Genomic DNA, 19,580 nt, shown 5'->3' on the forward strand with positions numbered 1-19,580 from the left:
ATCCTAATTGTCCTAAACAGGAAAAGCTAAGTCTGATTTCATGTCAGACAGTGAGAAAAAGTGTCTTTTATATAGTGTATATAAACATCTGGGGCCTCATGTACAAATACTTGCGTTTCCTACTGAAACATGGCGTACGCCCAAATCCAGCAAATGTCTGAATGTATGAATCTGTGTGTACACATGAATACAAGCACATTTCCTCTGTACAATTGAGTGCGCATGTTGGAGTAGCCGACCCCTCCCTGTCCATGCCCATATTTAAATATGCAAATCATATTTTGCATCTGAGATCCCAACCTCTGCACGATCAGAAAAAAAGAAAATTCGTTCAGCGTTCGTGGCGTTCCGACGCAATGACGCTCCAGCAATGACGCTGCTGCCCGCCCGACTGGCCGTGTCCCCTGCTGTGCTGGAGTCACAAGAAGAGATTGTGAGGGCAACAGGTGGCACAAATGATCGCCTTGATCAATTAATAGGTTTCCTCACTATTATTCCAAATATCAGTGATTCATGAAATACACTGGTTAACAAGCGAATAGGGTTACATCCTTACATCTTTTATATTGTTGAAATCAAAGCTTGCCGGGCATTAATTGTTCATCGGTTCTAATTGTTTATATGTCTCTGATGTGCAGATTTATTATAGATTTCCCAGCATCACCTCTAAGTGTCGCTAAAGGACCAACAGCTGTAGTTTCAACTTTACCTATTCATATCTGAACTGCTTGAGAGCTAAGTGGAGAAGGAGGAGGAGGGAGGGGCGGAGTGGAAGTTTTTGTGTGCTGCAGATCAGAGAAGGGCACAGTTGTCACAGGAACTCAAGTGCCAATCAGACATCAAAACACTTTGTGGGTGGGGGGAGTGAGGAAAGAGGGTCATTTTCATTTTTGAAGTATTTATCAATGAAGAAACAAATTGGGACACTTTTCTCATCCAGGGCAAAAGGGCTGCTGCGCTTTATGTGCATGTGCCGAGATTCTCTGTTCTGGAAACTAACCTTGTCAACTATACATACAGTAAATATATAGACACGTTTGACAGGTAACCACAATGAGAATTTGGTCACGTTTAATCTTCATCACAGGATTTCTGATCGGATTTATGTCCCTGCGATATTTTATGGACTCGGACTTGCCCAAAAACCATTCCCAGGATGCCCGGCAAGGAGACAGACTTGGACACAAAGGTAACCAGACATTTGATCACATTTTTTTAGATTGAGTTTTTTGTTGATTTGCAGTTGGGGGTGCTCATCTGGCAGAGTGACTCTTGAAACTGCTCTTAGTGTGTATGTCGTGCTTTTGAGTGTGCTTCTTGAAAACAGACTGCTCGAATGGACAGCTACCAACAACAGGACTTTGTTTGCTCGGCCAGTAAACCGACTTTTTTTTTTTTTTGCCACCGGCACAGCCATTAACTACCACATTAACTACTACATCTACGTACACAACTTGGAAACACTTTGGGAACTCCATTACATTGTCCGGCCACGTTAGGAGCGAGACGTGAACATAAACAAGGCTTTGTAATAAAAACGTAATGTAAGGTGCAAGAAAGGAAGGGGGATTTACATGGAAAAATTGGACTTCCACATTGGGAGCAGACACGGAACACAACGTGTGATAAAGCTGTTGTTTTTGAATGAAACGTTTAAGAGGCCAGTCCTCCATTTTTTCTGCCAATCTTCAATTAAATGAGTTACTTATACACACATACGTACAGTATATATGTATCAGCGGTGCTCCGATCGATTGGCCACCCATCGCGCAAGTTCAAGCCGTTTATTGACACACCAGTTGGAGTTTACTGTAAAACTAAATGCACAGCGAAAATAATTACCCTCATTTTATATTAAAATTCAAGACACACATTGTTTTGGAAATCGACAACTTATGCTAAAAGTCAAAGGAAAACACTATTGATAGGCGAGCTAATGTTACCATTTGATCATGGGAGGGATTTAACTTCAAATTTTGAATATGGCGGGACGGTGGGCAACTGTTTAGCACAATTCTGAGGACCCGGGTTCAAATCCGGCCTCACCTGTGTGGAGTTAGCATGCGTGGGTTTTCTCCAGGAAATCCGGTTTCCTCCCACATCCCAAAAACATGCACGGTAGATTGACTGAAGACTAAAATTGCCCGTAGGTGTGAATGTGACTTTGAATGATTGTTTGTTTGTATGTGCCCTGCAATTGGCTGGCGACCAGTTCAGAGTGTACCAAAAGTTAGCGGGGATAGGCTCCCGCATGCCCACGACCCTAGTGAGGAGAAGCAATATGGAAAATGGGTGGATATTGAATATTCACACACAAACGCCATACTAACACATACAGACAGTTAATATAATAATAGTCGCTGGCATATATTCTTCCTAATCTGTGAAAAACAAGTTTATTTAAATTATAATGATACTTTCTTCTTCGCCACCTTTTCTTTGAGGAACTCAATGCATTCCCACACCACACTGCCCCTAAGAGGTCAAGGCGGGCACAGCAGGAACAGCAGCACTTTTTTTTTACCTAACTGTGACGTGAATCCAGACTAAACCGTTCCTCTTTTAGGTCAAATAGGGTTATCAAAATTATTTCTATTTGCTAAATGCCAGAATAATTAGAGGATTATTTTTTTTTGACAAATATAAATAACAATACAGTCATGGCTAAAAATATTACCACATTTTTAGCCATGATTGTTTATTTTTCTTTGTTTTTTTTTTTTTTTAGTTCTATTATTTTAATATATGATTTTACTTGTCACTCATTTGTTTCCTAGTTGTTCTTTTAAGTTATATTTAAAGTCTACTTTTGGTAGCTACATAACTACAAAATTTTAAAATTAAATAAACAAACAACCACACTAACATTCACACCTACGGGCAATTTAGAGTCTTCAATTGACCTAGCACGCATGTTTTTCGGATGTGGTAGGAAACCGGAGTGCCCGGAGAAACCCACGCAGTCACGGGGAGAACATGCAAACTCCACACAGGCGAGGAAGGGATTTGAACCCTGGTCCTCAGAACTGTGAGGTGGATACGCTACCCTGTCATCCACCGTGCCACCTCATGATTTCAATATCAGTCAAAATAATTGTGATTATTTTTTTCCCCCATAATCGCCCAGCCCTAGTCTGGCATCCCCCTTCACACTGCGCAGGCAACGCAAACCCAAACAAACATGTCAGTTCATATAGCCAATGCGACTCACCATAAATAAATTGAAAGATTTACAGCTAACCCTTATGAACGGTATAAGCAGTGATCGGCATTATTTCACTCATAGATGATCAGTATCAGGATCAGCAGCATGAAACCCTGATCAGAGCACGCCTATATACAGTGTGGACAGGAAGTATTCAGATCCCCTTTAATTTTTCACTCTTTGTTATATTGTAGCCATTTGCTAAAAACGTTTAAGTATTTCTTTTTCGTCATTAATGTACATACAGCACCCCATATTGACAGAAAAAAATGTAATTGTTGAAATTTTAAATATATTAATATTAAAAAAAACAAAACAAAAACGAAATATCACACAGCCATAAGTATTCAGCTGTGAGCAATCTGGGGAGAAGAGCCTTGGTGAGAGAGGTAAAGAAGAACCCAAAGATCACTGTGGATGAGCTCCAGAGATGCAGTCGGGAGATGGGTGAAAGTTCTACAAAGTCTACTATCACTGCAGCGCTCCACCAGTCGGGGCTTTATGGAAGAGTGGCCAGACGGAAGCCTCTCCTCAGTGCAGGACACATGAAAGCCCGCATGGAGTTTGCTAAAAAAAAAAAAAAACACCTAAAGGACTCCAAGATGGTGAGAAATAAGATTATCTGGTCTGGTTTTTGGCCTTAATTCTCAGCGGCACTGCTCATCACCTATCCAATACAGTCCCAACAGTGAAGCATGGTGGTGGCAGCATCATGCTGTCGGGATGTTTTTCAGCTGCAGGGACAGGACGACTGGTTGGAATTGAAGGAAAGATTAATGCGGCCAAGAACAGGGATATCCTGGACGAAAACCTTCTCCAGAGTGCTCAGGACCTCAGACTGGGCCGACGGTTTACCTTCCAATTAGACAATTACCCGAAGCACACAGCTAAAATAACGAAGGAGTGGCTTCAGAACAACTGTTCTTGAATGGCCCAGCCAGAGCCCTGACTTAAACCCAATTGAGCATCTCTGGAGAGACCTGAAAATGGCTGTCCACCAACGTTCACCATCCAACCTGACAGATCTGGAGAGGATCTGCAAGGATCTGCATCATTCCCAAACAGGCTCATGGCTGTATTAGCTCAAAAGGGTGTGTCTACTAAATACTGAGCAAAGGGTCTGAATACTTATGGCTGTGTGATATTTAATTTTTTCTGTTTTAGTAAATCTGCAAAAATTTCAACAATTCAAATTTTTTATGACAAAATGCGGTGCTGTGTGTACATTAATGAGTGAAAAATGAACGTAAATGATTTTAGCAAATGACTGCAATATAACAAAGAGTAAAAAGTGTAAACGGGCCTCAATACTTTCCGTACCCACTGTATATATGTGTATATATATATATATATATATATATATATATATATATATATATATATGTATATATATATGTGTGTATATATATATATATATATATATATATATATATATATATATATATGTGTGTGTGCGTGTGTGTGTGTGTGTCACGGTTGGTAACCAAATGATATCGGACTGGACCCAAAAGCAGACTGAGACTGAGGAAGCAGTTGGAAGGGGTTTATTGGGGTGAAGCACAAGGTCAAGAATTCCAAGGCTTGAGCTGGGTACGGAGGAGCAGGGAGCGTGCGGGGGACTGGAGAGTTAGCAGGTGGGTGAACTTGGCAGTGCAGTTGTCGTGGCGTGTCGTGGCTGGAGGCACAGGAAGGCACTGAAGGAGGAAAACAGAGAGTATGTTCCGGCACGGGTAATCCGGGAATCTGTTCTTACGAGCAAGAGTAACAAGTCGGCTGGTGTGAGAGCGAGAATACTCTGGTACTGGAACACTGGAACTGACAGGCTTAGGTGCAGGCAGTGATGAGTACTGATTGGAGCCAGGTGCGCAGGCGAGGAGGTAATTAGTGCTGGAGAGAGATGGGAAAAAAAGAGGCAAAAAAGCGCCACACATGCTCCGCAGAGGAAAGGAACTGCAAGCCACAGATCATGACAGTAACCCCCCCTCAACGGAAGCCCCCAGGCGTCCGTCCAGGCTTCCCAGGGTGGGACGCATAAAAATCCCTGATGAGAGTGTCATCCAATATGAGTTTTCTAAGAACACTGCTGGAGACAGGTTGAGCAGAGAAACATGAAACGTGGGCTACATCTTGAGAGACTGGGGAAGCATTAACTGTATCGATGTACTGATGATTTTGGTGACAAGAAAGGGCCCAATGAACCGTGGTGTGAGTTTAAATGATTCAGTTTGGAAAGTGAGGTAATGGGAGGAGAGCCTCACTATCTGACTCACCTTGTATCCCGGTGTAGGGGAGCGATGAAGATCAGCCAACCGCTTATTCCTTTCGGACGAACAGGTGAGAGCTGCCCTGATGTCCTTCTAAATAGCTTGGATCCGCTGCAGGTGCTCCCTCACCGAAGGAAGCGCCAGAGGTTGCTCCTGGTCCTTAAACAGGGGGTTGGAAACCATAGCATGCCATGAAGGTAGACATACCTGTGGCGGAGCTGGTGAGGGAGTTGTGGGCATATTCAACACACGTGAGAAAAGAGCTCCAGGAGGCGGGATTGCGTGCGGCAATGCAGCGAAGAGCAGACTCCAGATTTTGATTTGCCCGCTCCGTCTGGCCATTGGACTGTGGATGGTAGCCTGAAGACAGCCTGGCTGCTGCGCCCACCGCCTGACCGAATTCCCTCCAGACCTGGGAGAAAAACTGAGGACCTCGGTCTGAGACAATGTCAATGGGTATTCCGAGGAGTTTGAATACATGAAAGACAAGAAGGTTAGCGGTCTTGAAAGCAGAAGGGGTACATAGAGGACACACTTGGAGAAACACTCTATGATGGTAAGAATGACGGTGTTACCTTTAAAGGGGGGTAGGCCGATAACGAAGTCCAAGGCAATGTGGGACCAGGGGCGGCTCAGGATGGGTTAGGGTCGCAGCTGATGTGAGGCCTTTCCCTGGGCAAAGATGGAGCAGGCGAGGACGAATTCCTGGGTGTCTTTCACTAGGTTGGACCACCAGAAGTGTTGTTGGAGGAATTGGAGGGTATGGGGGATTCCGGGATGACAGGTGATCTTGGAGCAGTGACCCCACTGAAGTACCTGAGAGCGGGCAGAATCGGGCACAGAGATGGTCTGGGGGTCCAGTCTTGGGGTCAGACTGGACTCTCTGAGCCACCTTATCCACTCGTTCGATTTCCCAGATAGCAGATGGGTTAGGGCGCCACAGAGCTGGAAGGAGGTGAATGGCGGTGAGAAAGGGCACCTGGCTTGGTGTTTCGAGACCCAGGGTGAAAGTAGAGGCTAGAATTAAAGTGGCTGAGGAACATAGCCCAGCGAGCTTGACGGGGGTTCAGCCATTTAGCAGTGCGGAGGTAGGCGATGTTCTTAGGCGGGGCATTCCAGATAATGAAAGGGGTACCGGCCCCCTCTAACCAGTGCGTCCATTCCTCCAAGGCCCAAACGATTGCAAGTAATTCACGATTTCCCACGTCGTAGTTACATTCCACGGGTGACAGGCAACAGGAAAAGAAGGCATAGGGTTGAAGTTTGCAGGTCTTGGGTCCCATTGGGAGAGGACTACTCCAGCTCCACTGTCTGAGGCATCAATTTCTACCATGAACTGGAGCGAGGGATCAGGGTGTTTCAGGATAGGGGCACTGTTGAACATTTCTTTAAGGTGGTTGAAGTCTTGGGAAGCAGCAGGTGTCCAATGAAATGGGGAGTTGGTAAAGGTGAGACTGGTGAGGGGAAGGCAGTGATGAGTGCTGACTGGAACCAGGTACGCAGGCGAGGAGGTAATTAGTGCTGGAGAGAAATGGAAAAAAGAGGCAAAACGCACCACCCATGGCACACGAACTGCAGGCCACAGATCATTCCAATATATATACTATGTGTGTGTGTGTGTGTGTCTGTGTGTGTGTGTGTGTGTGTGTGTGTGTGTGTGTGTGTGTGTGTGTGTGTGTGTGTGTGCGCGTGCGTGCGTGCGTGCATGTGTGTATATATAGGCGGCACAGTGGACGATTTGGTTAGGACATCTGTCTCACAGTTCTGAGGACCCTGGTTCAAATCCCAGCCCTGCCAGTGTGGAGTTCTCCCCGTGCCTGCATGGGTTTTCTCCAAGTACTTCGTTTTTTTCCCACATCTCAAAAACATGTGTGGTAGGTTGATTGAAGACTCTAAATTGCCCGTATGTGTGAACGTGAGTGTGAATGATTGTTTGTTTATATCTCCCCTGCGATTGGCTGGCAACCAGTTCAGGGTTTACTCTGTCTCTCACCCGAAGATAGCTGGGATAGCGGCAGCACGCCCGTGACCTCTAATGAGGATAAGCGGTACAGAAAATGGATGGATGGATGATATTTGCCTCCCATCAGTCCTAGCAACGCTGTTTCATCCAATTCCTCCATTTTTGGAGCCAAGCTCTGACATGTGCGTCCGTGGAATCGGTGTACCCAGAAATCGTGCACTGACAAAGGTTCCGTGTAGTTTGTAATACAAAACTGCGATTAAAATGCGTTTTTTTTTTTTTTTACTCAAACATTTTTGGTCATAAATATAATGTGTTAAAGTTCCATAGACTTCTCATAGAGTCCTGTATACAGCATATTCATGATATTTTATATGTTTTATATGCAGGTGTCAACTTGTCTTCAGCAACAAATTCTTCACAAACAACCCGTATCTTGTGTTGGATCATGACAGGGCCCAAGAACATGGAGTCCCGGACCAAGCACATTAAGGAAACATGGGCAACGCGCTGCAATATAGTGTTGTACATGAGTTCTGTTAACACTGACTTCCCAACTGTGAAGCTGAATGTCAGTGAGGGGAGAGAGCACTTGTATTGGAAGACCATCCGTGCCTTTGAGTACATCTACCAACAGCACCTGGATGATGCAGATTGGTTCCTAAAAGCAGATGATGACACATACGTGATTGTAGAGAATCTACTCTACATGTTGTCTCAGCTTGATCCTGAGAAGCCTTTGTACCTGGGTAGAAGGTTTAGACCTTTCATCAGTCAAGGGTATATGAGTGGTGGAGCAGGCTATGTCCTTAGTAAGGAAGCACTAAGGAGATTTATAAAAGGTTTCAACACAGGAGCATGCACCCATTTCTCTTCCATAGAGGACATGGCTCTGGGGAAATGTATGGAGACAATGAAGGTGGAGCCAGTAGATACCAGAGATATGAAAGCAAGACAGACATTTCATCCTTTCCCTCCAGAACTTTACTTGGTCAGACAGTTCAAAAGGAATCCTTGGTATCTGGAATATGAGCACTACCCTCGAATTCAAGTAAGGACACAACACATTAATTGTCAAATCAAGTTTATTTCAAGAGACCTTAACCCTTTTAAAACGACGGGGTTCACCGGTGACACCGCGGCGCGTGTGTATTTCAAATTACCGTAATTCCTCGCTACTTCATGCAAATTTAATCATTCAAAGTGGCCCTGAAAGCTGTGAAACTAATAAATCTATATACTATTATGGTGCTAAAAGGGTTAATCTTTTCTTTCTTTTTTTTTTTTTATGTGTCCTGTTAGGTCAAGCAGAAAGGAAGATCTGTATCCCTTTTATGCCGGAACAGTTTTATTGTCTCACAGTGGACTTTTTAAGATGCCACTTTGGTTTCTTTATATTCTGATGGATATTTATCAAGAATTACAGTCGTTTAGTCGAACAGAACAAAGTTTTTAAAGGGGAGAGGCAGATAAAACAAAGGAGAGAAAGTGAAAAGGTAACTAAATAATATCGGAAAAGACAACAAAAAAGACAAAGCGCTCGCTGTCAACAAGATGAGGAAAATAAAGCATTACATAACTAGTACAATGACACAATGGATTCGAATGTTGTATGGCTCAGTAGTGCTACACCCTGTGAGGGAAGGTCAGGAGAATATAGTACAGGACTGACAGACCAGGCTCATGGATGTCGATGGGCAACATTTATCACATAGTCTGGTGATTTTGTAGTCGCAAACATGAATCCAGCCGAGGTAATTTTTTTCTGGACTGGTCCCAAGCCAATTGCATATATATATATATACTGTATCCATCCATCCATCCATCCATCCATCCATCCATCCTCTTATCCAAAGTCGCTGCTAAAGCAGCCCAGACACCCTGCAAAAAAAACAAATTTTGGCTGCGTGTATCCGGGATCTTGTTCTTTCGGTCACGACCCAGAACTCGTATCCATTGGTGAGGATAAGAATGTAGATCGACCGATAAATTGAGAGCTTCACCTTTTGGCTTAGCTCCTTCTTCCCCTCAACGGACCAATACAAAGTCGGCATCACGGCAGGCGCTGCACGAATCCGTCTGTCGATCTCCCGTTCCATTCTTCCATCACTCGTGAACAAGACCCCAAGATACTTGAACTCATCCACTTGGGGAAGGATCTCATCCCCGACTTGGAGAGGGCACTCCACCCTTTTCCGACCGAGGACTATGGTGTCAGACTTGGAGGTACTGATTTTCATCCCAACCGCTTACCGCTCGGCTGTGAACTGCTCCAGTGAGACTTGGAAACGCTGAGGAGTGTGATCCCACTGTAGTTGGAACACACCCTCCGGTCCCCCTTCTTAAAATGGGGGACCACCACACTAATATGCCAATCCAGAGGCACTGTCCCCGATGTCCACGTGTTATTGCAGAGGCGTGTCAACCAGGACAGGCCCACAACTTCCAGAGCCTTTAGGAACTCCGGGCGAATTTCATCCACCCCTGGGGCCTAGCCACCGAGGAGCTTTTTAACCACCTCGGTGACCTCAACCACAGAGATAGGAGAGCCCGCCTCAGAGATCCAAGACTATGCTCCCTCATGTAAAGGCGTGTCGGTAGAATTGAGGATGTCCCGTGTCGAGGTCAGCAGCGCCCCATCCCCACTACCGAATGGGTACGGAAAGTATTCAGTCCACCTTAAATTTTTCACTCTTTGTTATATTGCAGACATTTGCTAAAATCATTTAAGTTTTTTTTCTCTCATTAATGTACACACAGCACCCCATATTGACAGAAAAAAACAGAATTGTTGTAATTTTTGCAGATTTATGAGAAAAGAAAAACTGAAATATCACACAGCCATTAGTATTCAGACCCTTTGCTCAGTATTTAGTAGAAGCATCCTTTTGAGCTAATCCAGCCAAGTGACACCTGGATTTGGGGATCCTCTGCCATTCCTCCTTGCAGATCCTCTCCAGATCTGTCAGGTTCGATGGTGAATGTTGGTGGACAGCCATTTTCAGGTCTCTCCAGAGATGCTCAATTGGGTTTAAGTCAGGACTCTGGCTGGGCCGTTCAAGAACAGTCACGGAGTTGTGCTGAAGCCACTCCTTCATTATTTTAGCTGTGTGCTGAGAGTCATTGTCTTGTTGGAAGGTAAACCTTGGGCCCAATCTGAGGTCCTGAGCACTCTGGAGAAGGTTTTCGTCCAGGGTATCCCTGTACTTGGCCGCATTCATCTTTCCTTCTATTGCAACCAGTCGTCTTGTCCCTGCAGCTGAAAAACACCTCCACAGAATGATGCTGTATTGGACAGGTGATGAGCAGTGCCTGGTTTTCTCCACACATGCCACTGAGAATTAGGGCCAAAACGTTATATCTTGGTCTCACCAGACCAGAGAATCTTATTTCTCACCATCTTGGAGTCCTTCAGGTGTTTTTTTTAGCAAACTCCATGCGTGCTTTCATGCTTCTTGCACTGAGGAGAGGCTTCTGTCGGGCCACTCTGCCATAAAGCTCTGATTGGTGGAGGGCTGCAGTGATGTTTGACTTTCTAGAACTTTCTCCCATCTCCCGACTGCATCTCTGGAGCTCAGCCACAGTGATCATTGGGTTCTTTTTTACCTCTTTCACCAAATTGTACCTTTACCTCTCCCCCGATTGCTCAGTTTAGTGGGACAGCCAGCTCGAGGAAGGGTTCTGGTTGGCCCAAATGTCTTCCATTTAAGGATTATTAGGGCCAGTGTGCTCTTTAGAACTTTAAGTCCAGCAGAATTTTTATTTAACCTTTGCCAGATCTGGGCCTTGCCACAATTCTGTCTCTGAGATCTTCAGGCAGTTCCCTTGACCTCATGATCAGTATAATCAAACACAGCTGTATTCCAATGAAGGTATAGAACCATCTCAAGGATGATCAGAAGAAATGGAAAGCACCCGAGTTAAATATGCCACAGCAAAGGGTCTGAATGTGTGCTATTTCAGTTTTACTTTTTTTAAAAATCAGTTTTTTCTGTCAATATGGGGTGCTGTGTGTCTGTGTGTACATTAATGAGGAAAAAAAGAACAAATGATTTTACCAAACGGCTGCAATATAACAAAGAGTGAAAATTCTAAGGGGGTCTGAATACTTTTCGTACCCGCTGTTTGTGTGTGTGTGTGTGCGTGTGTGTGAATATATATATATATATATATATATATATATATACATTTTCAACACTGCTTATCCTGGTTAGGGTCGTGGGGTGCTGGAGCCTATCCCAGCTGACTTCGGGCGAAAGGCGGACGACACCCTGAACTGGTCGCCAGTCAGTCGCAGGGAACATATAGACATGGACAACCATTCGCACTCACATTCACACCGTCACTGAGTAGGAACTGAACCCACGCTGCCCGCACCAAAGTCAGGCGAGTGGACCACTACACCATTAGTGACCTCTTCTTTAATCCTTGTAAAGAATGTTTAAATTTTATGTGGTTGTTGAGAACACTGCAATATTTGCAATGTGGCATTTGTGTTGTGTGGGGTGAAACGTCTCAGTTGAGAAACAGATTTGACATCAGACATTCAAATTTGCAGAAATACAATCACTAGTGGCGCTGTTGTGATGGTAACACTGGTAACGTTCATGCAAAGTTCTTAAAATATCATACATCATTCAAATTTGGTGCAGATTGTGATTAGTTCCCCCTGACCTTCACTAGCGTCCCAACGCCTGTGGGTATCGCTAGTGCTCCATCCATTGTCCCAGACAGAAGGAACAAATGTCACTGTGGCTTCATGGAGAGCCACCGAACAGCGGGTTTCTCACCTTCTTGGTCATCAAGCCAGTGTCCCAAAAAAATAAGTTTGTTGGTGATACTCTTTAGGCTGGCTGGGGGTTAAAGTTAATTAACTTAGCGTCCGAGTGAGAAACCATTGTCCGTGTTGCAGCTTTGATGAGCTCCTTCGGACTGGCTGGTAATTCATTTAGTATCCGTGTGCGAAGTTAAGTGCCCTGTGCTTTTCCTTTGATAAGTGGACCAGGCTTTCCTTCGATGTCTTGTGTACGTAGGCTGGCTCAGCCGAGGCAGGTATGCGAAACAGCACGAGATTGGGGGTTGCTGGGTGTCATCTTTAATGGCGTGTCTGTTACACTACTAATTGCTCCAAAGTGGATCGATATTATGAGAAATGTTTGCTACTTTCATTTCCTTGAGCAAAAAAAATGCATAAAATCAACTTGTTAGTGAAATATGGACCATGAATAACCCATACCTCCTTTAAATTAGACTTGTCTGCATTCAACTGCAGTGGACAGCGTCGTTGTCACCAGCACCCGTACTTCCTGCTCACCCACCTTACTGCTATTGTCATCTGATTGGTGTAAAGCATCTTCGACTCTCTTCAGAAGTGCTATATAAGTTTAATGTATTATTATTATTATTATTATTACGTACAATATGTTACGCATATTGAAAAATTGACAATAAAAGTACCTTTTTTTATTATTATTATTATTAAACAAAAAGCTTTAATAATCAGAGACACAGAATGGATGATATGTATGTGTACATACATTTATTATTAATTTTAATTGATTTAATATATGTATGCTTGTTTTCATGTGCTTGACTGACCCAACATTAGCCGTTAGCTTGGAGAAATGGATGCAAGTGAAAGCTATCCCTGTGAGGACAAATGTTGAAAAATCACTCATGAGTACGTTCACTGCGTAGTACGTCATTCCTTGCACGAATGAATTAGTCATCGTACTAGTTCGCAGGCAACTTCTGCATGAGTCTCTGATGGCAGGACAGTTCACGGCATACGTACTACGAAGAAGTTCCACGAATGAATCACGATTGGCTGACAGTACATTCAGTTCACTTCAGTTCAGTATAGTCTCTCCCCCGCTTGCACAGCGCTACCTGACGCTGGCTGCTCATTGGTCATTCGCCGGCATTTCAGAATGAGTGACAGTACGCTGCAGTTCTCCTTTGGCGCAGCTGGGCTCGACTGAAGAAAAACAAATCCCACTATCGTGAATCACTTCCCTGTTTATATATAGTATTTATTTATACAATTATAATTAATATGATCGAATGTATTCCATTGTAGGCTTGATCGACCTCGAACACGCATGTCTGTCAAATCAACAAATAAAGTGTTTATGTAAATGTCTGGTTGTTAAATGAGTGTTGTTGCACTGAAATGCAAACAATAAGAAACAAAACTCGACAAACAAGTTTTGATATAAAAGTATAATTTAATTGCAAATCAGCAATACAGTGATAACACAAAACAATAGTAAATCTAGTACTCAGAGGATAAAATGTATGTGTAAAATCTACGTGTTATTATAAATTTCTTCTTCTTCTTTTCCTTTCAGCTTGTCCCGTTAGGAGTCAGTACGTGTCATCCTTTTCCATGTGAGCCCATCTCCTGCATTCTCCTCTTTAAAACCACCTGCCCTCATGTCTTCCTCTAGCTCTCTTGCCTGGCAGCTCCATCCTCATCATCCTTCTATCAATATATTCACTGTCTCTCCTCGAAGTCTGCTCTCTCTAACATTGTCTCCAAAACAATGAACCTTGGCTGTCCCTCTGATGTGCTCATTTCCAATTTTATCCAACCTGGTCACTCCTAGAGCGAACCTCAGCATCTTCATTTCCGCCACCTCCAGTTCTGCTTCCTGTTGTCTCTTCAGTGCCACTGTCTCTAATCCGTCCATCATGGCTGGCCTCACCACTGTTTTATAAACTTTGCCCTTCATCCTATCAGAGACTCTTCTGTCACATAACACACCTGACACCTCCCTCCACCCGTTCCAACCTGCTTGGACCCATTTCTTCACTTCCTTACCACACTCACCATTGCTCTGGACCGTTGACCCGAAATATTTGAAGTCCTCCACCATTGCTATCTCTTCTCCCTGTCGCCTCACTCTTCCCCCACCACCCCTCTCATTCATGCACATATATTCTGTCTTACTTCGGCTAATCTTCATTCCTCTTCTTTCCAGTGCATGCCTCCATCTTTCTAACTGTTCCTCCACCTGCTCCCTGCTTTCACTGCAGATCACAATGTCATCTCCAAACATCATGGTCCACGGGGAGTCCAGTCTAACCTCATCTGTCAGCCTATCCATCACCACTGCAAACAACAAGGGACTCAGGGCTGATTTCTGATCCAGTCCCACCACCACGTTAAATTCCTCTGTCACACCTTCAGAACACCTCACCACTGTTCTGCTGCCCTCATACATATCCTGTATTATTCTAACATACTTCTCTGCCACTCCATGCAGAACCACAGTTCCTCTCTGGGTACTCTGTCATAGGCTTTCTCTCGATCAACAAAGACAAAATGTAGCTCGTTCTGACCTTCTCTGTACTTTTCCATCAACATCCTCAAGGCAAATAATGCATCTGTGGTACTCTTTCTAGGCATGAAACCATACTGTTGCTTGCAAATACTCACTTCTGTCCTGAGTCTAGCCTCCACTACTCTTTCCCATAACTTCATTGTGTGGCTCATCAACTTTATTCCTCTATAGTTCCCACAGCTCTGCACATCACCCTTGTTCTTAAAAATGGGCACCAGCACACTTTTCCTCCATTCATCAGCCATCTTCTCACGCGCTAGAATTCTATTTAACAAGCTGGTCAAAAACTCCACAGCCACCTCTCCTAGATGCTTCCATACCTCCACAGGAATGTCATCAGGACCAACTGTCTTTCCATTTTTCATCCTCTTTAATGCCTTTCTAACTTCCCCCTTACTAATCATTGCCCCGTCCTGGTCCACCACACTTCTACTCTTCCTTCTCTCTCATTTTCCTCATTCATCATCTCCTCGAAGTATTCTTTCCATCTGTCCAGCACACTACTGGCACCAGTCAACACATCTCTATCCTTAATCACCCTAACCTGCTGCACATCCTTCCCATCTCTATCCCTCGGTCTGTCCAGCCTGTATAGATCCCTTTCTCCTTCTTCAGTGTCCAACCTGGCATCCATGCCTTTTCTGTGTGTGATATTTCAGTTTCATCATATGCCTCTTGTTTGGCCTTTGCCACCTCTACCTTTGCCCTACGTCACATCTCAATTTATTCCTCTCGCCTCTCCTCGGTCCTCTCAGTGTCCCACGTCTTCTTAGCTAACCTCTTTCCTTGTATGATTTCCTGTACTTTGAGGTTCCACCACCAAGTCTCCTTCTCGCCTTTCCTTCCAGAAGATACACAAAGTACTCTCCTGCCTGTCTCTCTGATCACCTTGGCTATAGTGGTCCAGTATTCTGGAAGCTCCTCTTGTCCACGGAGAGCCTGTCTCATCTCTTCCCGAAAAGTTGGACAACACTCGTCCTGTCTCAGCTTCCACCACATGGTTCTCTGCTCTGGCTTTGTCTTCCTAATCTTCCTCCCCACCACCAGAGTCATCTTACACACCACCATCCTGTGCTGTCTAGCCACACGCTCCCCTACCACTACTTTACAGTCGGTAACCTCCTTCAGATTACATCGTCAGCACAAGATGTAATCCACCTGCGTGCTTCTACCTCCGCTCTTGTAGCTCACCCTATTTTCCTGCCTCTTCTGGTAAAAAGTGTTCACTACAGCCATTTGCATCCTTTTTGCAAAGTATACCACCATCTCTCCCTGCAAGTTCCTTTTCTGGATGCCGTACTTACAAATGACTTCTTTATCACCCCTATTTCCTTCACCAACATCCATCCATCCATTTTCTGAGCCGCTTCTCCTCACTAGGGTCGCGGGCGTGCTGGAGCCTATCCCAGCTTTCATCGGGCAGGAGGCGGGGTACACCCTGAACTGGTTGCCAGCCAATCGCAGGGCACATACAAACAAACAACCATTCACACTCACAGTCACACCTACGGGCAATTTAGAGTCTCCGATTAATGCATGTTTTTGGGATGTGGGAGGAAACCGGAGTGGCCGGAGAAAACCCACGCAGGCCTGGCGGAGAACATGCAAACTCCACACAGGCGGGGCGGGGGATTGAACCCGGGTCCTCAGAATCTGTGAGGCTGACGCTCTAACCAGTCGGCCACAGTGCCGCCCTTCACCAACATGTCCATTACAATTTGCACCAATCATGACTCTCTCTCTGTCTGGGATGCTCAGAACTACTTCATCTAGATCCTTCCAGAATTTCTCTTTCACCTCTAGGTCACATCCTACCTGTGGGGCATAGCCACTAATCACATTATACATAACACCCTCAACTTCAAGTTTCAGCCTCATCACTCGATCTGATACTCTTTTCACCTCTAAGACATTCTTAGCCAATTCTTCTTTTCAAAATAAGCCCGACTCCATTTCTCTTCCCATCTACACCATGGTAAAATAATTTAAACCCTGCCCCTAAACTCCTAGCCTTACTGCCTTTCCACCTGGTCTCCTGAACACACAATATATCAGCCTTTCTCCTTAATCATGTCAACCAACTCGCGAGATTTTCCTGTCATAGTGCCAACATTCAAAGTCCCCACATTCATTTCTAGGCTCTGTGCTTTGCCTTCTCTTTCTGCCTAAGAACCCGCTTTCCACCTCCTCTTCTTCTTCTTCTTCGACCCACAGTAGCTGAATTTTCTTTTTTATGTTAGCTTGAAGAAACGGATGAAGGGGAAGTGTAAATTTGCTCGAGGAGACCGGTTGCATAGTTGCTAACGACTTCAACAGAAAGGGAAGGGGGGCTCGCCGGTCGAGACTGATGGGCCAACACACTAGCTAAGCATTGTGGGATTTATAATATTAGTGCCGCATGTGCTATATACTGGCGGACGGATATTTTTTTCTGTCAATGTGGTGTGTACATTAATGTGGAAAAAATGAACAGAAATGATTTTAGCAAAGGGCGGCACGGTGAAGCCAGCCTCACAGTTCTGAGGAGTGGGGTTCAATCCCTGATCCCGCCTATATGAAGTTTGCATGTTCAGGCTGGGCTGGGATTTGAAGAACTGTGAGGCAGACGTGCTAACCGGTCGTCCACCGTGCCGCACAAAAAATTAGATTTAGAATCATTTTAACTTATACTGGTAGTACAATTTATCTTTATAATTTCAGTTTATTTGCAGCATGTTCATATTTGGAATGTGTATAATTTTGGTAGGTATTTTTATGTATTTTATGTAACAACACACCAAGGTATTTTACTGTGAGTTTACGTTGATTTATTTTGGAATAGGGAAGGAGCCAAGCCGAAAGGCGAAGCTCTCGATTTACCGGTCGATCTTCGTTCCTACCCTCACCTAGGGTCACGAGCTGTGGGTCGTGACCGAAAGTACAAGACCCCGGATACGAGCGGCCGAGATGAGTTTCCTCCGCAGGGTGTCCGGGCTCTCCCTTAGAGATAAGGTGAGAAGCTCGGTCATCCGGGAGGATCTCAGAGTAGAGCAGCTGCTCTGGATGAAGTGGCTGGGGAGAGGGAAGTCTGGGCGTCCTTGCTAAAGCTACTGCCCCTGCCACCTGACCTCGAATAAGCGGAAGAAAATGGATGCATGGATGGATGGATGGATGGATTTTATCCTCTCTGATTTGATTCACTTTTATGTTTGAAAATGTTGTTCAAAATGTTTCTCCTGTTCGGCCTGCGACCTAAAGTAAAATTTGAGTTTTAGCCTTCTGTGCGATGGCGTTTGACATCTCTGTAGATGGGAATGAACGGGCTAGTTAATAGGACTGTTGTCTCTGCTGATTGCAATATTATTGTAATGCATTTCTTAATGTCTTTCTCTTCAGGGTCCAGGTTGCTGTTCAGATTTTGCTGTGTCCTTCCACTACATTTATGATGTTCAACTTTATGCTTTGGAGTACCTGGCATACCATCTGCGGCCATATGGATACAAATACAGATTTAATTCCTATGAATTTAGATATTTTAATGGCACAAAACAATTGTGAAACATTGCATTTTCCAAATAGCCTGTTAATGTTTTGGCAGAGAACACATTGCAGGCATCATCAAAGTTTTAAAACCTGTTAATTTATTTAGCTCTGTTTAACTTAAAATGTGTAACAGGTGATAGTCCGCAATTAAAGCTTGTCTTTTTTTTTTCTTAACAGTGAACATTTTTGGAAACATCTTTAGTTCTGTCAATTAAAGAGGGCATATTATAGAAAAATGCACTTTTGAATTGGTTGTACTGTATACAAATAGATACTGTATACTGTGTATTCAATTAAATATAGGTTGAACATGATTTGCAAATCATTGTATTCTGCTTTTATGTATGCTTAACACAACGTCCCAACTTCATTGGAATTGGGGTTGTACATGAAAGAAATGGAATATAAAGCCAGTCGGGCTCTGAGAGCAACAGATTCTGGTCAAATAGTGGAGTCCAAAGTAAAGATGGTGAAGCAGCATTTAGCTATTATGCTGGACACAAATGGAATAAGTTGCCAACAGAAGTGACGTCAGCCCCAAGTGTGCGTGTTTTGAAGTCAAGGTTAAAAACTTTTCTTTTTCCCCGTGCTTTTCAGAGCATTTCCACTTTCTTGCACTGTATGCTGTTTTAATTGTATTTTTATTTGATTTTTGTGTTTCTCTTTGTTTTGAATGTTTATAAGCTGTTTTTTCTTTGTTTTTTTTCAATGCTTTTAATCATGTAAAGCTCATTGACTTACCTTGTGTATGAAATGCGCTATATAAATAAATTGGCTTTGCTTTGCTCAATCACACATTCTGCTAAATTCCTTCTTGTTAAAATGAATCTCTTAGAATCTCAGATAACACTTTAACCACTAGACACCATATACTGTATCATGTTGCCATCTGCTTTGTTACCATTTAATTTTTTTCTGCATATCTAGAAAAGCTCTAACTAAAACCAATTTGTTAGGGTTAGTAGTAGTAGTCGTATGCGAAGTTGAATCGCGGCACTTCGTAGTCGTCTACCTCGGCGGGGAGAACGGCGGGAGCCAGAGATTGGGGTGCCGGGTGTCATCTTGCAATGGCGTGTCCGCGACAGCACTATATGGACGACTTTGGACTCGTTGACGTGGAGCCTAAAAAAAACGTACAAAAAGAGAGTTCAAATTTTTTTTCGTTCGGTACACCACTCTTTCTCAAGAATAGATTTTTTTCTTCTTGAACAATTCGGCGGCTCAAAGAATTACCTCCAAAATACATCAGTGACCACGCACCAATTTCCCTCTATCTAAAA

General features: G+C 44.0%; 1 protein-coding gene across 1 annotated transcript; it reads left to right on the forward strand.

Moving 5' to 3' along the window:
- Positions 1–820: 820 nt before the first annotated feature.
- c1galt1a (core 1 synthase, glycoprotein-N-acetylgalactosamine 3-beta-galactosyltransferase 1a) lies at positions 821–19,093 on the forward strand. Its single transcript, XM_061664760.1, has 3 exons — positions 821–1,189; positions 7,822–8,483; positions 18,154–19,093. Exons 1-3 carry the CDS (start codon positions 1,054–1,056, stop codon positions 18,313–18,315), a joined length of 960 nt encoding a protein of 319 aa, XP_061520744.1. The 5' UTR covers positions 821–1,053; the 3' UTR covers positions 18,316–19,093.
- Positions 19,094–19,580: the final 487 nt, after the last annotated feature.

The sequence above is a fragment of the Phycodurus eques genome, chromosome 20, assembly GCF_024500275.1.
Source record: "Phycodurus eques isolate BA_2022a chromosome 20, UOR_Pequ_1.1, whole genome shotgun sequence".
Classification (NCBI taxonomy): Eukaryota; Metazoa; Chordata; class Actinopteri; order Syngnathiformes; family Syngnathidae; genus Phycodurus; species Phycodurus eques.

What these genes read in the sequence shown, in the direction of transcription:
- c1galt1a (XM_061664760.1), top strand. Translation starts at nt 1,054, where the DNA reads ATGAGAATTTGGTCACGTTTAATCTTCATCACAGGATTTCTGATCGGA. An exon ending in AGACAGACTTGGACACAAAG is followed by an intron (nt 1,190 to 7,821) that starts GTAACCAGACAT and finishes TTTTATATGCAG; the next exon opens with GTGTCAACTTGTCTTCAGCA. An exon ending in AGCACTACCCTCGAATTCAA is followed by an intron (nt 8,484 to 18,153) that starts GTAAGGACACAA and finishes CTTTCTCTTCAG; the next exon opens with GGTCCAGGTTGCTGTTCAGA.